Here is a 17,297-nt window from a genome sequence, read left to right as displayed (position 1 = left end):
TAAGAAGTTTCTTAAAGAATTATTTAACCTTTATCTTCCAATTAAAGTCTGTACACCTTTTTGAAACCTTCATTTGGTTCTTTTTCACTTCATAAAACAGCCTTTTGAGCCAATGAGTGAATGTTCTTTTTTTAGTTGTCTATTAAGACAGTTTTCATAATGGTTATTACTTGAGCAACAAGAGTCTGAACTACAAGCATTAATGGCTGACCCATAATTCACAGTTTTTATGAAGATAAAGTAGTATTAGGCCCTCACCTCACCCAAAATTCTTGCCTAAGATGGTTACTGACTTTCATATTAGTCAGTCTGTCAATTTACCTATACTTTTCCTGAGATCACATAGTCATCAGGTCAGTCTAAATTGCATACCCTAGATGCAAAATGACATTAGCCTGCTGTCTGAACAGAACTAAAGAGTTTAGACAACCTAGACTTTTTGTCTCTTATTCGGGTAGTAAAAAAGGCCAAGTGTTACTGCACAGTTTCTAAGTGTGTTAGAGTGTATATTCATGAGTCTTATAAATTAGTAATAATCTCTTCCCCAGAAGGGAATAAGGTCCAATTCCACTAAAGTCAAAGAAGTGCCTATGGCATTTAAAAGACCTGTCCCACTTATTGAAATATGTAAGGCTGCAACATGGAGTTCCATCCATACTTTTACTAAACATAATCCTCTAAATTTGGCGTCAAGATCAGGTGCTAGATTTGGCAGGCCAGTTCTTTAATCACTTTTTAATTGGGAATCCATGTAATGGGATTACTGAAAGCTAAACTATCCCAGGAGTGGGAATATGCAGAAGCTACACAAAGAAGAAATTAATATTACTCACCTGTATCCAGACCCTGCATATGTATACAGCCACACCTTACCCCTGTTTCTCTGAGTCCTGATTTCCAAACAGGACCTGAGGGAGATGCAGAAGGAACTGAGGTGGCTGGAGTGCTATGCCTCCTTTTATGGCACTCCATCAGGCACTGCTAATTAAAATGTCACCCTCTAAACTGCACCTGATCAGCTCATCCTACAAGTGTGAATATGTAGAGTCCAGTTCGAAGAACTGCAGTTACAAGTGAGTAACTATCATTTTTGTTGTTGAGAAATTTTATTTTTCCCCTTCATAATCCATTTTTTCTGATTAAGAGCGCAAGATAGGGTAAATTAACAGAATAGTGGACTTTATTGCAAGATTCGTGATTCTTTATGTGACAGTGTTCTGAGCACTTCCTGGTCAAAAAGTGCTTAAACTCAGGCTCAGCCTGGCTCTTCTGTTGCTCAAGGAGAAAGATGTACAAATTAGTTGCTTGGGAGAGACACAGAGGAATGTAGATATGTAGGGCTTCACTCCCAGGGTTATATGACTGGTCTGAAGCTAAGGCTGGAAGAGTTCTCTCTTGCTTTTATCTTGTTTAGAGTTTTGTTATGAACAGTCTGAAGAAAACCCTGGCTGACTATCACTGTATTTTGTTTTTGCTGAATCTGGCCACAGTCTTACACATTACACATTTCTTCTGCTTTAGGGAATGGATGACAGTACTTTTGAGAAGAAATACAACACTATAGGAATGGATATAATTCAAACTCACCAAATGTTCTGTCAAGAAGTTCTTAAACTGCTTCCTGGGCAAATGGCTGTTGTCAGCAATGGGAGGGTAAGTAAAAAAACAGTCCATTTTCTTATTCTCCATGTATGTTCTCTTCCTCTCCTTGAACTTTTATGTAATGCCAAGGTGTCAAGGTTCCTCCCCCACTCTGAACTCTAGGGTACAGATGTGGGGACCTGCATGAAAACCTCCTAAGCTTACTTTTACCAGCTTAGGTTAAAACTTCCCCAAGGTACAAATTAATTTTATCCTTTGTCCTTGGAATATCCACTGCCACCACCAAACTCTAACCGGGTTTACTGGGAAACGTAGTTTGGACACGTCTTTCCCCCAAAAATCCTCCCAACCCTTGCACCCCACTTCCTGGGAAAGGTTTGGTAAAAATCCTCACCAACTTGCATAGGTGACCACAGACCCAAACCCTTGGATCTGAGAACAATGAAAAAGCAGTCAGTTTTCTTACAAGAAGACTTTTAATAGAAATAGAAGTAAAGGAATCACCCCTGTAAAATCAGGATGGTAGATACCTTACACGGTAATTAGATTCAAAACATAGAGAATCCCTCTAGGCAAAATCTTGAGTTACAAAAAAGACACACAGACAAAAATAGTCATTCTATTCAGCACAGTTCTTTTCTCAGCCATTTAAAGAAATCATAATCTAACACATACCTAGTTAGATTACTTACTAAAGTTCTAAGACTCCATTCCTGTTCTATCCCCGGCAAAAGCAGCATATAGACAGACACAGATCCAGACCCTTTGTTTCTCTCCCTCCTCCCAGCTTTTGAACGTATCTTGTCTCCTCATTGGTCATTTTGGTCAGGTGCCAGCGAGGTTACCTTTAGCTTCTTAACCCTTTACAGGTGAGAGGATTTTTCCTCTGGCCAGGAGGGATTTTAAAGGGGTTTACCTTTCCCTTTATATTTATGACATAAGGTAATGTATATTACTTTCTTACTCTCCACAGTGTGGCTAGAATGTATACTCGCTTTTGTTTGTTTTTTCTGTAGTTCTTTATTACGGATTTCATTTGCAGTCATTAACTACTCAGGAACATAGGATATGCCATGCTGGAATTGACCAGGTGTCCATCCGGTTCAGTATCTTCTTTTCTGACAGTGTCCAGATATGTGAAAAGAATATGTGAGAAACTCTGCGATAGTAGTTATGGGATCACCTGCCTCCAGGGAAGGTTTCCTCCAAACTCCAATAGTTAGAGGTTGTCTTATGCCATAGTGTGAGGGTTTATATCCCTTCCAAAATTCTTTTATAAAAATGTGTATTTGTATAACTTGCTCAACAGTTCTCAGTCTGAGGTTTTTAAATATTCTGGAGGCTATCAAAAGGCCATGGAGGCCCAACCACTGCCATTCTTTTTTAGTTTTCTTAATATGAGTAGGTTTGGAAATTTGAGTCTTTGCTGTGCCTGCGGGACTTCTTGTTTTTATCCTTCATTTCTTTCAAATTGTTATTGTAAAAAGATTTTATTAGTAGTGCTAGATGGTAGTTGCCTCTGAAGCAGCAGCTAGATCTGTGACTTCCCTCTTGTCCGGAGAGAGATAGTGGAAGGTCCTCTCATGGATCAGTAACTGATTAAAAGACAGAAAACAAAGGGTAGGAATAAATGGTCAGTTTTCAGAATGGAAAGAGGTAAATAGTGGTGTCCCCCAGGGGTCTGTACTGGGAACAGTGTTGTTCCATGTATTCATAAATTATCTGGAAAAAGCGGTAAACAGTGAGGTGGCAAAATTTTCAGATGATACAAAATTATTTGAGATAGTTAAGTCCAAAGCAGACTGTGAAGAGTTACAAAGGGATCTCACAAGACTGGGTGACTGGGTAACCTGTGGCAGATGAAATTCAATGTTGATAAATGCAAAGTAGTGCACATTAGAAAACATAATCCCAACTATGCATACAAAATGATTTGGTCTAAATCAGCTATTACCACTCAAGAAAGAGATCTTGGAATCATTGTGGATAATTCTCTGAAAAGATCTGTTCAATGGCAGTCAAAAAAGCTAACAGAATGTTAGGAGCTATTAGGAAAGGAATAGATGATAAGACAGAAAATATCATAATGCCACTACATAAATCCATGGTATGCGTACATCTAGAATACTGTATGCAGTTCTGGTCAGCTCATCTCATAAAATATATATTAGAATTGGAAAGGTACAGAGAAGGGCAACAAAAATTATTAAGGGTATAGAGCTTCTGTAAGAGGAAAGATTAAAAAGACTGGTACTTTTCATCTGACTAAGGGGAGATGATAGAGGTCTATAAAATCATGACTGCTGTGGAGACAGTGAATAAGGAAGTATTATTTACTCCTTCACTAACATAATAATACAGATCACTCAATAAAATTAACAGTCAGCAGGTTTCAAACAAACAAAAGGTAGTATTTCTTCAGACACCACACAGGCAACCTGTGGAACTCATTGCCATTGGATGCTGTGAAGGCCAAAACTATAACGGGGTTCAAAAGAGAATTAAATAAGTTCATGGAGAATCGGTCCATCAGTGGCTCTGAGCCAAGATGGTTAGGGATGCAACCCCATACTTTGGAATTCCTTAGCCTCTGATTGCCAGAAGCTAGGAGTGGATGACAGGATGGATCAGTTGATGATTGCCTGTTCTGTTCATTCCCTCTGAAGCATTCCTTACACTGGCCACTGTTGGAAGACAGGAAACTGGGCTAAATGAACCATTGGCCTGACCCAGTGTGGTAGTTCTTCAAGACTGTATTCTCTTCTGATGTGCAGGTAAGAGAAGATCTTTCCTTTGAAGGGGAAGGATTGTCAGGTAACAAAACTGATGAGACCATCGCAAGGTCAGTTGCAACGTCTGTGGTACTATCACTACCTGCCTTAAAGAAGAGATTATCTTTTTTTGGGCTTCTGCCACCAGACACAATACACTAGTACCCAAGTCCTTTCTTTTGTTCAGAGGAGATATCAGTCTCATCCTCAGCAATCCTATCTAGCTATCAATAGCCATCTCAAACATAAAACAGGAAGACAGATCTCTTCGTCAGAGGATAAGTCTCAACTTCAGCCTCCTGTTCTCAATTTTGACAGATTTGTTCGTAGCACAGAACCAGTGGCCCAGCCATACCACTTCTCTTGCACACTGTGACACTTAAATCCATTTTGTATATAGAAATAATTAGTATTTTCATGTAGCTAGTATAGTTAGTGTGATTTTTTGTATTAATTTAATGCCTGTTAGTTTGAAAAATAAATAAAGAAATAGATAACCTTTTAGAAATAGGGACTTCCCCAGTACCATCATTTAGCTGAGGTGACTGATGTGATGTCCTTAGGCTTCAAAACTTGTCCCTCTTGTGATGCAGCTGAAAGATGTGACTCTTTTGCCTTAGAGAGGGGCATATCCCCAATAGGTGCTCCATCTGCTGTTCCTTTTCTAAGAGGACACGGAAGGCAAGAAAAACTAGCCTTAGATTATTTCTCATGAAGCGTTTGATGAGAACCTCCTCACAACTGATGGGGATGATGAGTCATCTATCTGCTGCCCAACCGGGAAAACCGAGAAGTCTGCTGCTTGCCAGGAGCTAGGATTCACGATGTGACAGAGAGACTGCCAAGACTTATCAAGCCCTCAGATTGCTACCCCTTCCTGCTTCTCCACGTGGGCACCAATGATACTGCCAAGAATGACCTTGAGCGGATCACTGCGGACTACGTGGCTCTGGGAAGAAGGATAAAGGAGTTTGAGGTGCAAGTGGTCTTCTCGTCCATCCTCCCCCTGGAAGGAAAAGGCCTAGGTAGAGACCATCGAATCGTGGAAGTCAACGAATGGCTACGCAGGTGGTGTCAGAGAGAAGGCTTTGGATTCTTTGATCACAGGATGGTGCTCCAAGGAGGAGGAGTGCTAGGCAGAGACGGGCTCCACCTAACGAAGAGAGGGAAGAGCATCTTCGCAAGCAGGCTGGCTAACCTAGTGAGGAGGGCTTTAAACTAGGTTCACCAGGGGAGGGAGACCAAAGCCCTGAGGTAAGTGGGGAAGTGGGATACCAGGAGGAAGCATGAGCAGGAGCGCGTGAGAGGGCAGGGGTCCTGCCTCATACTGAGAAAGAGGGATGATCAGAAAGTTATCTCAAGTGCCTATACACAAATGTAAGAAGCCTGGGAAACAAGCAGGGAGACCTGGAAGTCCTGGCACAGTCAAGGAATTCTGATGTGATTGGAATAACAGAGGCTTGGTGGGAAAGCTCTCATGGATGGATATAAACTGTTCAGGAAGGACAGGCAGGGCAGAAAAGGTGGGGGAGTTGCACTGTATTTAAGGGAGCAGTATAACTGGTCAGAGCTCAAGTATGAAACTGCAGAAAAACCTAAGAGTCTCTGGATTAAGTTTAGAAGTGTGAGCAACAAGGGTGATGTTGTGGTGGGAGTCTGCTATAGACCACCAGACCAGGGGGATGAGATGGACGAGGCTTTCTTCCGGCAACTCAGGGAAGTTCTAGATCGCAGGCCCTGATTCTCATGGGAGACGTCAATCACCCTGATATCTGCTGGGAGAGCAATACAGCGGTGCACAGACAATCCAGAAAGTTTTTGGAAAGGGTAGGGGATAATTTCCTGGTGCAAGTGCTGGAGGAACCAACTAGGGGCAGAGCTCTTCTTGACCTGCTGCTCTCAAACCGGAAAGAATTAGTAGGGGAAGCTAAAGTGGATGGGAACCTGGGAGGCAGTGACCATGAGATGGTCGAGTTCAGGATCCTGACACAGGGAAGAAAGGAGAGCAGCAGAATACAGACCCTGGACTTCAGAAAAACAGACTTTGACTCCCTCAGGGAACAGATGGGCAGGATCCCCTGGGAGAATAACATGAGGGGGAAAGGAGTCCAGGAGAGCTGGCTGTATTTTAAAGAATCCTTATTGTGGTTACAGGGACAGACCATCCCAATGTGTAGAAAGAATAGTAAATATGGCAGGCGACCAGCTTGGCTTAACAGTGAAATCCTTGCTGATCTTGAACACAAAAAAGAAGCTTACAAGAAGTGGAAGATTGGACAAATGACCAGGGAAAAGTATAAAAATATTGCTTGGGCATGCAGGAGTGAAATCACGAAGGCCAAATCACACCTGAAGTTGCAGCTAGCAAGTGATGTTAAGAGTAAGAAGAAGGGTTTCTTCAGGTATGTTAGCAACAAGAAGAAAGTCAAGAAAAGTGTGGGCCCCTTACTGAATGAGGGAGGCAACCTAGTGACAGAGGATGTGGAAAAAGCTAATGTACTCAATGCTTTTTTTGCCTCTGTCTTCACGAACAAGGTCAGCTCCCAGACTGCTGCACTGGGCAGCACAGCATGGGGAGGAGGTGACCAGCCCGCTGTGGAGAAAGAAGTGGTTCGGGACTATTTAGAAAAGCTGGACGAGCACAAGTCCATGGGGCCGGATGCGCTGCATCCGAGAGTGCTAAAGGAGTGGGCGGATGTGATTGGCCATTATCTTTGAAAACTCATCTATCGGGGGAAGTCCTGGAAGACTGGAAAAAGGCTAATGTAGTGCCCATTTTTAAAAAAGGGAAGAAGGAGGATCCTGGGAACTAAAGGCGAGTCAGCGTCACCTCAGTCCCCAGAAAAATCATGGAGCAGGTCCTCAAGGAATCAATTCTGAAACACTTAGAGGAGAGGAAAGTGATCAGGAACAGTCAGCATGGATTCACCAAGGGCAAGTCATGCCTGACTCATCTAATTGCCTTCTATGACGAGATAACTAGCTCTGTGGATGAGGGGAAAGCAGTGGACGTGTTGTTCCTTGACTTTAGCAAAGCTTTTGACACTGTCTCCCACAGTATTCTTGCCAGCAAGTTAAAGAAGTATGGGCTGGATGAATGGACTATAAGGTGGATAGAAAGCTGGCTAGATTGTCGGGTTCAACGGGTAGTGATCAATGGCTCCATGTCTAGTTGGCAGCCGGTACCAAGTGGAGTGCCCCAAGGGTCGATCCTGGGGCCGGTTTTGTTCAGTATCTTCATAAATGATCTGGAGGATGGTGTGGATTGCACCCTCAGCAAGTTTGCAAATGACACTAAACTGGGAGGAGAGGTGGATACGCTGGAAGGTAGGGATAGGATACAGAGGGCTCTAGACAAATTAGAGGATTGGGCCAAAAGAAATCTGATGAGGTTCAACAAGGACAAGTGCAGAGTCCTGCATTTAGGACGGACGAATCCCATGCACCGCTACAGACTAGGGACCGAATGGCTCAGCAGCAGTTCTGGAGAAAAATACCTAGGGGTTACAGTGGACAAGATGCTGGATATGAGTCAACAGTGTGCCCTTGTTGCCAAGAGGGCCAATGGCATTTTGGGATGTATAAGTAGGGGCATTGCCAGCAGATCGAGGGACATGATCGTTCCCCTCTATTCAACATTGGTGAGGCCTCATCTGGAGTACTGTGTCCAGTTTTGGGCCCCACACTACAAGAAGGATGTGGAAAAATTGGAGTGAGTCCAGTGGAGGGCAACAAAAATGATTAGGGGACTGGAACACATGACTTATGAGGAGAGGCTGAGGGACTGGGATTGTTTAGTCTGCGGAAGAGAAGAATGAGGGGGGATTTGATAGTTGCTTTCAACTACCTGAAAGGAAGTTCCAAAGAGGATGGATCTAGACTGTTCTCAGTGGTAGCTGATGACAGTACAAGGGGTAATGGTCTCAAGTTGCAGTGGGGGAGGTTTAGGTTGTATATTAGGAAAAACTTTTTCACTAGGAGGGTGGTGAAGCACTGGAATGCATTACCTAGGGAGGTGGTGGAATCTCCTTCCTTAGATATTTTTAAGGTCAGTCTTGACAAAGCCCTGGCTGGGATGATTTAGTTGGGGATTGGTCCTGCTTTGAGCAGGGGGTTGGACTAGATGACCTCCTGAGGTCCCTTCCAACCCTGATATTCTATGAAAAAAGGGCCTACCAGACTTGAACAGCCATTATAATTGAGTGCTCCTTTGAGTTGTTGCTCAGATCTGAGCTCCCATGCTCACTCTTCAAAGACGTCTCAATCTACTGAGACCAGCAGAGCATCTAAGTCATTCTATACCCAGTCATCTGAAAGGAATAGGAAGAAATATGGTTCCCACCACGAGCACAGGCCTAGTTCTTTCCTTTGCCTTTGGCGTCTCATAAAGAGAGGCACAGATCTTCTCAGACTACTCAGTCAAAAGATGGTTCATGGTTCAAATTGGGTCCTTCTGACAACCTGACAGAACCAGTCACCAAGCAATGGTACCATCTGAAGTAGAGCACCATCCTTTGCCTTGTATGATCCATTGGTACCAACCTTGGTGCACTTGATGCCAGAGACCCTGGCACCCACACTTCCGGTGCTGATCATTATGGTATGGTTGCTCTCTGCATCAACCCTCTCAACACCAAAGTTTTTCTTGGTACTGAACAATTTGATGGTTACTCCACAGCTTGAGTCACCACTACTGTCTATGACTATGAGAGTGCCCTTTATGGTACTACGTGCCAACACTGCTACAGTACCAAACACCTCTTCAGGGACCACAAGGAGACAGTCTCTAGCTCAGCCTGTGACTCCTGTTAGGGTAGCCTCACCACAGCTACCACTGGAAGCACAGCAGGGAGGCGTCCCATTCATATGAACTCTACTGGTGAGGCAGGGAGTCTGGGACCTGGTGCTATAGACAAAGGCCTGAGAATTCTAAGAACAGCCGTCATGGTTGTGATCCCTAGTCCCTTAATCCTATCTTGTACAATCTTGGCCCTACTGAGTTCCTTGGGGCATGCACCCGACAAGGGAACTGACTTCTACTGCCTCCTCTAAGCCTAGATCTCTGTTTGGGATACAAGTATTAATTTAGAGATAGAACCTAGTAGCTCTGAAATAGTTCAGTAAATGACCTTTGCCCTCTGGAGAGAGAGTTGTATGCTTTATATGAGTTTTATTACAAATTAATAAAGAGAGCAAACTTAAAATCAATTAAACTTCTAACTAATTAAGAATTAAACAGCACAATTATCAAGTCAAAATTACAGTTGGAATTGAGGTAATAAATCAGGAATTTGACAGTAACATGGAATGAAACCAGCAATTGACCAAATCATTGGTTGAACACAGCGAAGAATAAATCATGAAGTTGACATAGTATATGATCAATTCTTATACATACATACCTGGAAATCTAAAGTGGCAAGGTTGATATTTACTAGGTGAGTTTTACTTTCTCAACTAATTTATCTCTCCTGTATTAGTGTGATTAACAACCCACAAATTTCCTTGCTAGGATAGAGTAGTTTTACTCAGGCATTCTTTTATAGCCCAGAGTAATGCAATCTGTTTTAAAATAGGATTTACTTAAAATTTGGATACACAACATACATTCTCATTCAACATTAAAAAGTGTTAGACTGGTTCGTTAGGTAAAAAGGTTCCATTTTAAGTCAAAAAGAAAAGGAGTACTTGTGGCACCTTAGAGACTAACAAATTTATTTGAGCATGAGCTTTCGTGAGCTACAGCTCACTTCATCGGATGCATGCCGTGGAAACTGCAGCATACTTTATTTATACACAGAGAATATGAAAAAATACCTCCTCCCACCCCACAGGACATTTCTTTTTGCGAATACAGACTAACACGGCTGTTACTCTGAAACCATTTTAAGTCACTTTCCAAAGAGGATCTGCCCTTCAAATACTTGGATCTCAGGGGCAATAGTTATTCATTAATTTAGTGTGCAATTTTACTTAGATTAGGCAACCATTGATTCACTGGCTCATGGTGTACACGTAAGAGGTCTAGTCAAGTGCTTGATGAATCCGCTTATGGCTGACAAGCCCCAATTAAAGAGCGACACAGCTTGTTACAAATTTCACAGCTCCGTGTGTTGTCTGAGTTGGAGTCCAAGATTACAGGACGCTGCTTTCTTCTTTCTCACTTTGCTTCCGTCCTCTGGACAAAAGCTGCTTCATGTTCAGCTGCACCCAGTGCCAGATATTCCCTCAAGATTGGGTGGGATTCTGCGTACTACTCCCAGCTTTCTACACTGATGTTGAACGACTTCATATTATTTTTGTATACATTTTAGTACCGCCGTAAAAGGCAGCCCTGCTTTCTAGAGCCATCTCAAATCTTGTTGTGCAAAATATTATTAGCAATAGAGTCTCCTCCCATTCTCCTGACAGGACTGTGCCATTGCAACCTTCTCTTCTTGATAGTAGTTTCTAAGTGTGTTAGTCCTGCATGCTACAGCACCTCTGTGTTTGGTATTTTGTCTTCCCACTGTATTTCCAGGATCTTGTGCAGACATCTCATGTGGAAGCTGTTCAGTCTCCTGATGAGTCTAGCATATGTAGTCCACATTTCTGAACAATGAAGCGGGGATGACAGCACACAAGTCTCGTAGCTTCGCATCTTCACCTCAGTTCATAGTTTGCTGTTATTCCATGCACGTTTCTGTAATAGCCTGAAATTCTTAGCTGCTTTTCCAATTCAGTTAATCAGTTCAGTCTGAAGGTCAAGATTCCTGCTAATCATAGAACCCAAGGGTCAAAAGCTGTTGACAACTCCACGAGATTTACCCTCCAGAGTGATGTCAGGCATTGGTTCTTCCACCCTGTGATAGATGATTACAGTTTTCTTTAAACTAATTGTCAACCTGAAGTCCTTGCTTGATGCAGAAAATCTACCCAAGAGATTTGCAGGAAAGATTGACTGTGGGCAACCAATGCCGTATCATCCTCAAACTTGAAATCTCTCAGAACCAGCTCTTTCACCTTGTTTTTCGCTCTAAACTATGCAGTGTAGAACAAGCCGCCATCTAGTCTAGTTCGAAAATAAACGCCATCATTGCTGTCTTTAAATGCATGAAGAAGCAGGAATGAAAAGTAGATGTTAGAAAGCATGGGGGCTAAGACACACTCCTGTTTCACCCTTTGTTAATGTCGAACGCATTTGATTCTGTGTTTTCATGCACTACAGTTGCCCTCATACCTTGATGTAATGAACAAATGATGTTCAGTTTTACTTGGAAAGATGACAAAAAATGGTGGTGTTGGGTTCTATGTGCATCTCTCAATGATTTCAATACCAAACTTTCTCAGTTAATAAGAAAAACACCTTTTATTTTTCTATCTGCCAGCCCTGCAAACTCATCATGGAATCTTAAAATCATGCGAGTGTCTCTCTGGCTCATGCATCATACCAGTATTACAAAATTTGGCCTAAACAATTTGCAAGCCAAAATCAGTCTTCATTTATACCAGTGCAACATCACCAAGATACGATGAGAGCATTGCAAATGTCTACTTTAGATTTACTGATATATTTTTACAATAACTTTTCACAGTGGAGTTGTTCTTCAAAGTTAATGAGTGATGATTATTTGAAATTAATTCAACTATTTAACTCTTTTAGATATAGTTGTAACACATTTAGAAACTGTTCTTGACTGGAAAAGTATTATGTCATTTTCTTGGGATTTTTGCTAGAAAACCACAAAGATTTTTAAAAGAAATTTAAATTTTCAGGATAATAACATGACTATTTCTGAGCTCTTTAATTTTTTTTTCTAAGACAATAGGGAGAAGTTTGCATACTGTGCAAATGGGTTTGAACAGTAATTAACAAGCTATTTCATAAGTTAGTATATTTTGTCTTATCGGCATAACTTGTGTAAAAAAAGGTGTACAGGTATAACTGAGAGCAAACTTTGGTCCTGAAATTGGAACCTAGCAAACAATTATGTTGATACAAGTCAAAATAGAATGCAGTCCTGTAAGCAGCTTGACTTACTGCTGTAGTGCCCCCAGTCATCATAGCATGGCATTGCAAGGGTCTTAGTCTATAGCACCTCCTGTGATGCCCTCCTGTGATGTCCTGTCACTGGCTATGTGTTTCATGGCCTAGCCCTCCAGCCCAGGTCATTTCTCTCTATTTCTATCCCCTTCTGAGGTAACAACAGTCCAAAAACAATGAAAACTTTATTTAGTCACTAATGTCAAAAGATGACCCTAAGTGCACATAGCAATAAGATGTATTGAATAAGACTATGCAGTTTTTCAGAATCACTTTCCTGACCAAAAGGGCACTTTACATTTCTCTCTTTTTTCAATCAATTATTGTCATTGATGTTTTATTTAAGAATAATAGAATGAAATCCTGTCCCCATAAGTCAGTGGCAAAACTCTCATTTCAACTCCCATTGCCTTTTCAACTGATTCCTAAAACGAAATTGAAAAATTTTGTACTTTTGCCATAATGTTTTTACAGGTCAATCCAAAACCCATTGAAATCAACCGAGAGACTCCCGCTGACCTCAGTGGCTTTGGTTCGGCCCTTCTTGCTACTTAATCTTCTGGAAACATTACCTGCCCATTTACTTCTGCTTCCACTGAGACTGGATAACTGAAACTTATTTTCTTTATAGAAAAGTGTGTGTGTGTTTGTGTAATGTATTCATATTCTTATAATGTTTGGCACGTGTACAATAGAACGTATTGATTTCCCAATTTTTTTTAAACAACTGTGTGCACACCAATACACTAAAATAGTTCTGATGTAGGACACAATGAAGGTGTTATAGGATTTAACAACTAAGCACAAGGCAGGATCATGGTGGTTTGTGTTCAAATTTTGCACTTTTTTTCTTTGAGCTTTTATTTAAAAGGAGCTTATGTTGCCGAATAATACATTTCTGTAAATAGGCATGTATACTGGGAATGCTGTGATAGTACACATATTTGTGGATGTTCCTGTTGTAACTTTTTTGTTTGTTTGTTTTTGTTTACAATAGATGCATCCCTTGTTTGCCCAATGAATTTTTTCTACTTGCTATTCGGGATATCACCTGAAAGGAATGTATGTTTAAATATACTGTAGTTCAATTTAATTAATAGAAAATTGTAAATGCTGGAATTTTCACAGCATGAATACTATATAAATAGTAAAATCTAGTGGTATACAGGAGAGAGATTTTTAATACTGAAAATTTTACTTTATTAAAAATTGAGCGTATTTTTGCTTACAGAGGAAATATTTTTGAAAACCTAAGCTTCTAGTAAAATAGTGTCATTTTTTTTCCTCTTAAGGTCCTGGGTCCTTTGGATGAAAATGAGTTCTTTACTGAAGATTTTCATTTGTTGGAAAAGATAACATTCAGTACTTCAGCAGAGAAGATTAAAAGCGTTGTCAGAGAGATGGGGATCAGCTCTAAACAGTAAAACACTTTTGGGTTTTGGGAATCTATTGTCTGAATGCATGTGAGACTCATTTGAGTTTATCACCTGTGACTAATTATTTCACTTTCTTCTAGAGGATACCAGGTCTTCTTTCAGTGTTTGTCCATATGTATTCCACTCTTGGTGTGCATGTGCCCAAGTTTGGATTCTTTTGGACAGCATCTTGCCCTTGTCCTCCAAGTGTCCTCATGCCTCCCATCCAAAGGCATAAAGCGTGGAGTGTGTCCCTTAGTTCCTTCTTATTGCCTGTGACTTCAGGTAGGCACTTACGCAGTGTCTCAGGCTATGATGAAACTAGCAGTTATTGCATATTACTTATAAAAGGAGTACTTGTGGCACCTTAGAGACTAACAAATTTAATCTCTAAGGTGCCACAAGTACTCCTTTTCTTTTTTGCGGATACAGACTAACACGGCTGTTACTCTGAAACATGGTATTACTTACGTCGTTCAGGAGTGAAAAAGCAACCCCCCTGAGCAATGAAATTACACCAACCTAAGCACTGGTATAGGCAGCCAGTGTAGACAGTGTTATGTCAGCTCTCCCTCAGACATAGCTGCTGCTGCTGCACATGGGGCTGGAGTAGTTAAGCTGACAGGAGACCTCTCTCCTGTCTGCTTAGAACTGTTACATTAGTTTACAGCAGTGCAGCTGCATCGCTGCAGCTCTGCTGCTGTAAACTTCCTAGTGTAGCCATAGCCTGAATTTCTCACTCATTGTTCTTGTGTAAATAGTTGTAAATAACTTCAGATAGTTACTCAGATAGTTAGTCTTTAGTTGTAGGTTTTTCATAATGTTTCCTTTTTAAAAAATAAAGAAAAGCAAAACAAGCTTTTTTTTTTTTTCTTTCTTTCTTCCTGTGAGACTTTCCTGGTTCCAGGCTGAGCTCTTATGGTGGAACAAAAGTCTGCAGGACTTGAAAACTGTCCTCCTTGCAAGGCAGTAATGCCCTGTAATGAAGGGCATACCAGATGTTTATTATGCCTTAATGAGGAACACATTCCTGAGACGTGTGCCATTTGGAAGTCATTCTTAAATAGAACACAAAAGACAAAACAGACTGGCATAAATGCAGCCCTATTCATATCCTGGAGTGAGTGGGACTGAAATCCCTAAGCAATCCTCTTCAATAGGTGCTCCTGTCAGCTCCTCAGCTTGCAGCTCTGTGAGTAGAGTTTCTCAAAAATCCTGCTCTTGAACCAGGACAAATTCTGGAAGTCAAGAGAAAGAAGGAGAATAGCTCCTCTCAGGGACATAGATCTAGGTCACCCTCTCTGGGTGCTAGCTCTAAAAGCAGAAATCCTTTTGTTCTTCCCTGGAAAAAGGTAGCTCAAGGCCCAAGAAGGGTCCCTCTGGGCGTCCACTCCAGTACCAGTCACTCTGCTCTGTTCCTGGCTCATATGGAGCTTCATGCATCACCTAATACTGAAATTTTGGCATCAAAGCTCCCAGTACTGGTGTCATTGGTACTGACCGCTCCAGTACTAATGCCTTCTATTTATCTGCCTATGACACTGACTTTCTCAGTACTGTGGGAGGCTCTATGGCTTCATGAGATTTAACTGTTTCTATGGTCACCTCTGTTGTTTGTGGTAAAGGTTTCACCTGTAATATGAACAACTATCTCAGGCTCAATATCAAGCCCATTGTGGTATGTGTTAGGGCTCATTAAGCTCTTACTGTGCACTCAAGCCTAGTACTGCTTCACCTTTAGAGGAGGAATACTTTTTCTTTCCTTTAGACTCAGATAGCCAGAGGGAGGTGTCACCAACATATTCCTTTGGGTCTAGGTAATTTGATCCCTTTTTTTTTTAAATGGAGTATAGGGCACAACTACCCCTGGCCTAAGAGCTCTTGGCCCTCTGCTCCATACTTCTACCAGCAGCCTTGGTCCTACTGGGCACTGTTGGTCTTATAACTGGCAAGGAAGGCAGCATCAACAGCTCAATCTAGAATGAGGTATCTGTCTCCAGCAAAGCAGGGGGGAGCACTGCAGATGGCTCAACCAGTGATCCAACACATGACCAAGGATCTGAAGAAGAGGATCTGCAGACTCAGGAACACAACATTCCAACTCCCATCTCTTCTTTGTTGCCTAATGAGGCTATGATTCCTTCTTCCACTAGCATGCAGCCTGATGATTCCAAAACCTTTCAGGGGCTGCTGTGTCTCGTGGTTGATATACTCAAGATCCTTGTGAAAGTTGTCCAGGAGAAATCACATAATCTTTTGGACATTTTGCACACCTGCGTTCCTGGACATCTTGTGACACCAATAAATGAAGACCTGCTAGAGCCAGCTAAATTACTCTGACAGTCACCTGCATTTCTGGTGTTACTATATAAGCATTCAAACAGAAGGTATAAGGCCTTTCAGCAGGATTTGAAAAATGTTACACTCATCCTGTGCCTGGCAGTGATGGCAGCCCATGAACGGACAAGACAACACGCACATCCAAGTCCATGCCATGGGCTTCATCGATAACCATAAGGAGAACTTCTTGGTTACAATTATCTGGAATACTTAAAGTGCAGTTGACAGTAGAAAATCTGCCTTTGAGGGATGTAAATTGTTAAGGGCCAAAACAGATAGGCCCTGCACTCCTTAAAAGGTTCTAGGGCAACAGTGAAATCTTTGGAAGTGTTTACACCAGATCCCAAGTTTAGGCCTCAACCCTATCAGAAACAGGTGTACTTCTCACATCACAGAGTCTGAATTAACCAAAAAGATAGAGACTGCTGTCATGAGACCCCTTTCATGAGAGCATGCCACATCAAGAAGTGGAGTTCACTTCTCAGTCTCAGACCAGTGGAAGCAATGCTTTAAGTATCAGGGGAGGAATACGTTTGTTCCCATTACTTTCTGATACTTCGAAGCGCGGCCTGGCACCCAATCCTGGACATGAGACATCTAAACACTTTCATCTGGAAGTTCAAGTTCAGGACTGTAACACTAGCTGCAGTAATTCCATCTATATTCACAGGATTAGTATACAGCTGTCAACATTCAGAATGCATGCTTTGATACAGCTATCCATCTTGCCCACAGGAAATACTTGAGATTGCAGATAGGCAATTCCCACTACCAGTACAGGGTTCTGCCATTTGATCCATTTGGCGTTTACCAAATGCCTGGCGGTAGTGGATGCACACCAGAGAAAACAAGGAATCCAAGTTTTCCTTTACATAGGCTACTGGCTCTTTCAGGGGAGATCTCCTTAGCATTTGAACTACTCCAATCATCAGGTACTTGTGCCTTTCACCTCCTTAGGACTGAGAGGCAACAAGGAAAAGTTTGTGTTAAGTTTCTATCCAAACAATACAACTTATAGGGGCAGTACTGGACTTCACCACAGCACAGGCTTATCTGACTCAAGAAAGATTTGACACCATAGTATGTCTGATCAAACAGCTATGAGCCTAACCTCAGTCATCAGTAAGAGTTTGTCTCGGGCTTCAG

At 41.8% G+C, this 17,297-nt stretch overlaps 1 protein-coding gene across 2 annotated transcripts in view; it reads left to right on the top strand.

The window, feature by feature from the left end:
• UGGT2 (UDP-glucose glycoprotein glucosyltransferase 2) overlaps nt 1–17,297 on the top strand; it is a 301,267-nt gene that overhangs the window by 159,865 nt on the left and 124,105 nt on the right. For both annotated transcript variants that reach the window (XM_073348024.2, XM_073348019.2), the window contains exons 22-23: nt 1,522–1,653; nt 13,689–13,816. In XM_073348024.2, the coding sequence (XP_073204125.2) occupies nt 1,522–1,653; nt 13,689–13,816 (260 nt within the window). The remainder of the gene's footprint in view (nt 1–1,521; nt 1,654–13,688; nt 13,817–17,297) is intronic.

The sequence above is a fragment of the Lepidochelys kempii genome, chromosome 1 (assembly GCF_965140285.1).
Source record: "Lepidochelys kempii isolate rLepKem1 chromosome 1, rLepKem1.hap1, whole genome shotgun sequence".
NCBI classification, from domain to species: Eukaryota; Metazoa; Chordata; order Testudines; family Cheloniidae; genus Lepidochelys; species Lepidochelys kempii.
The sequence above is the reverse complement of the archived record's forward strand: the minus strand, read 5'-3'. Positions and strand labels throughout refer to the sequence as shown.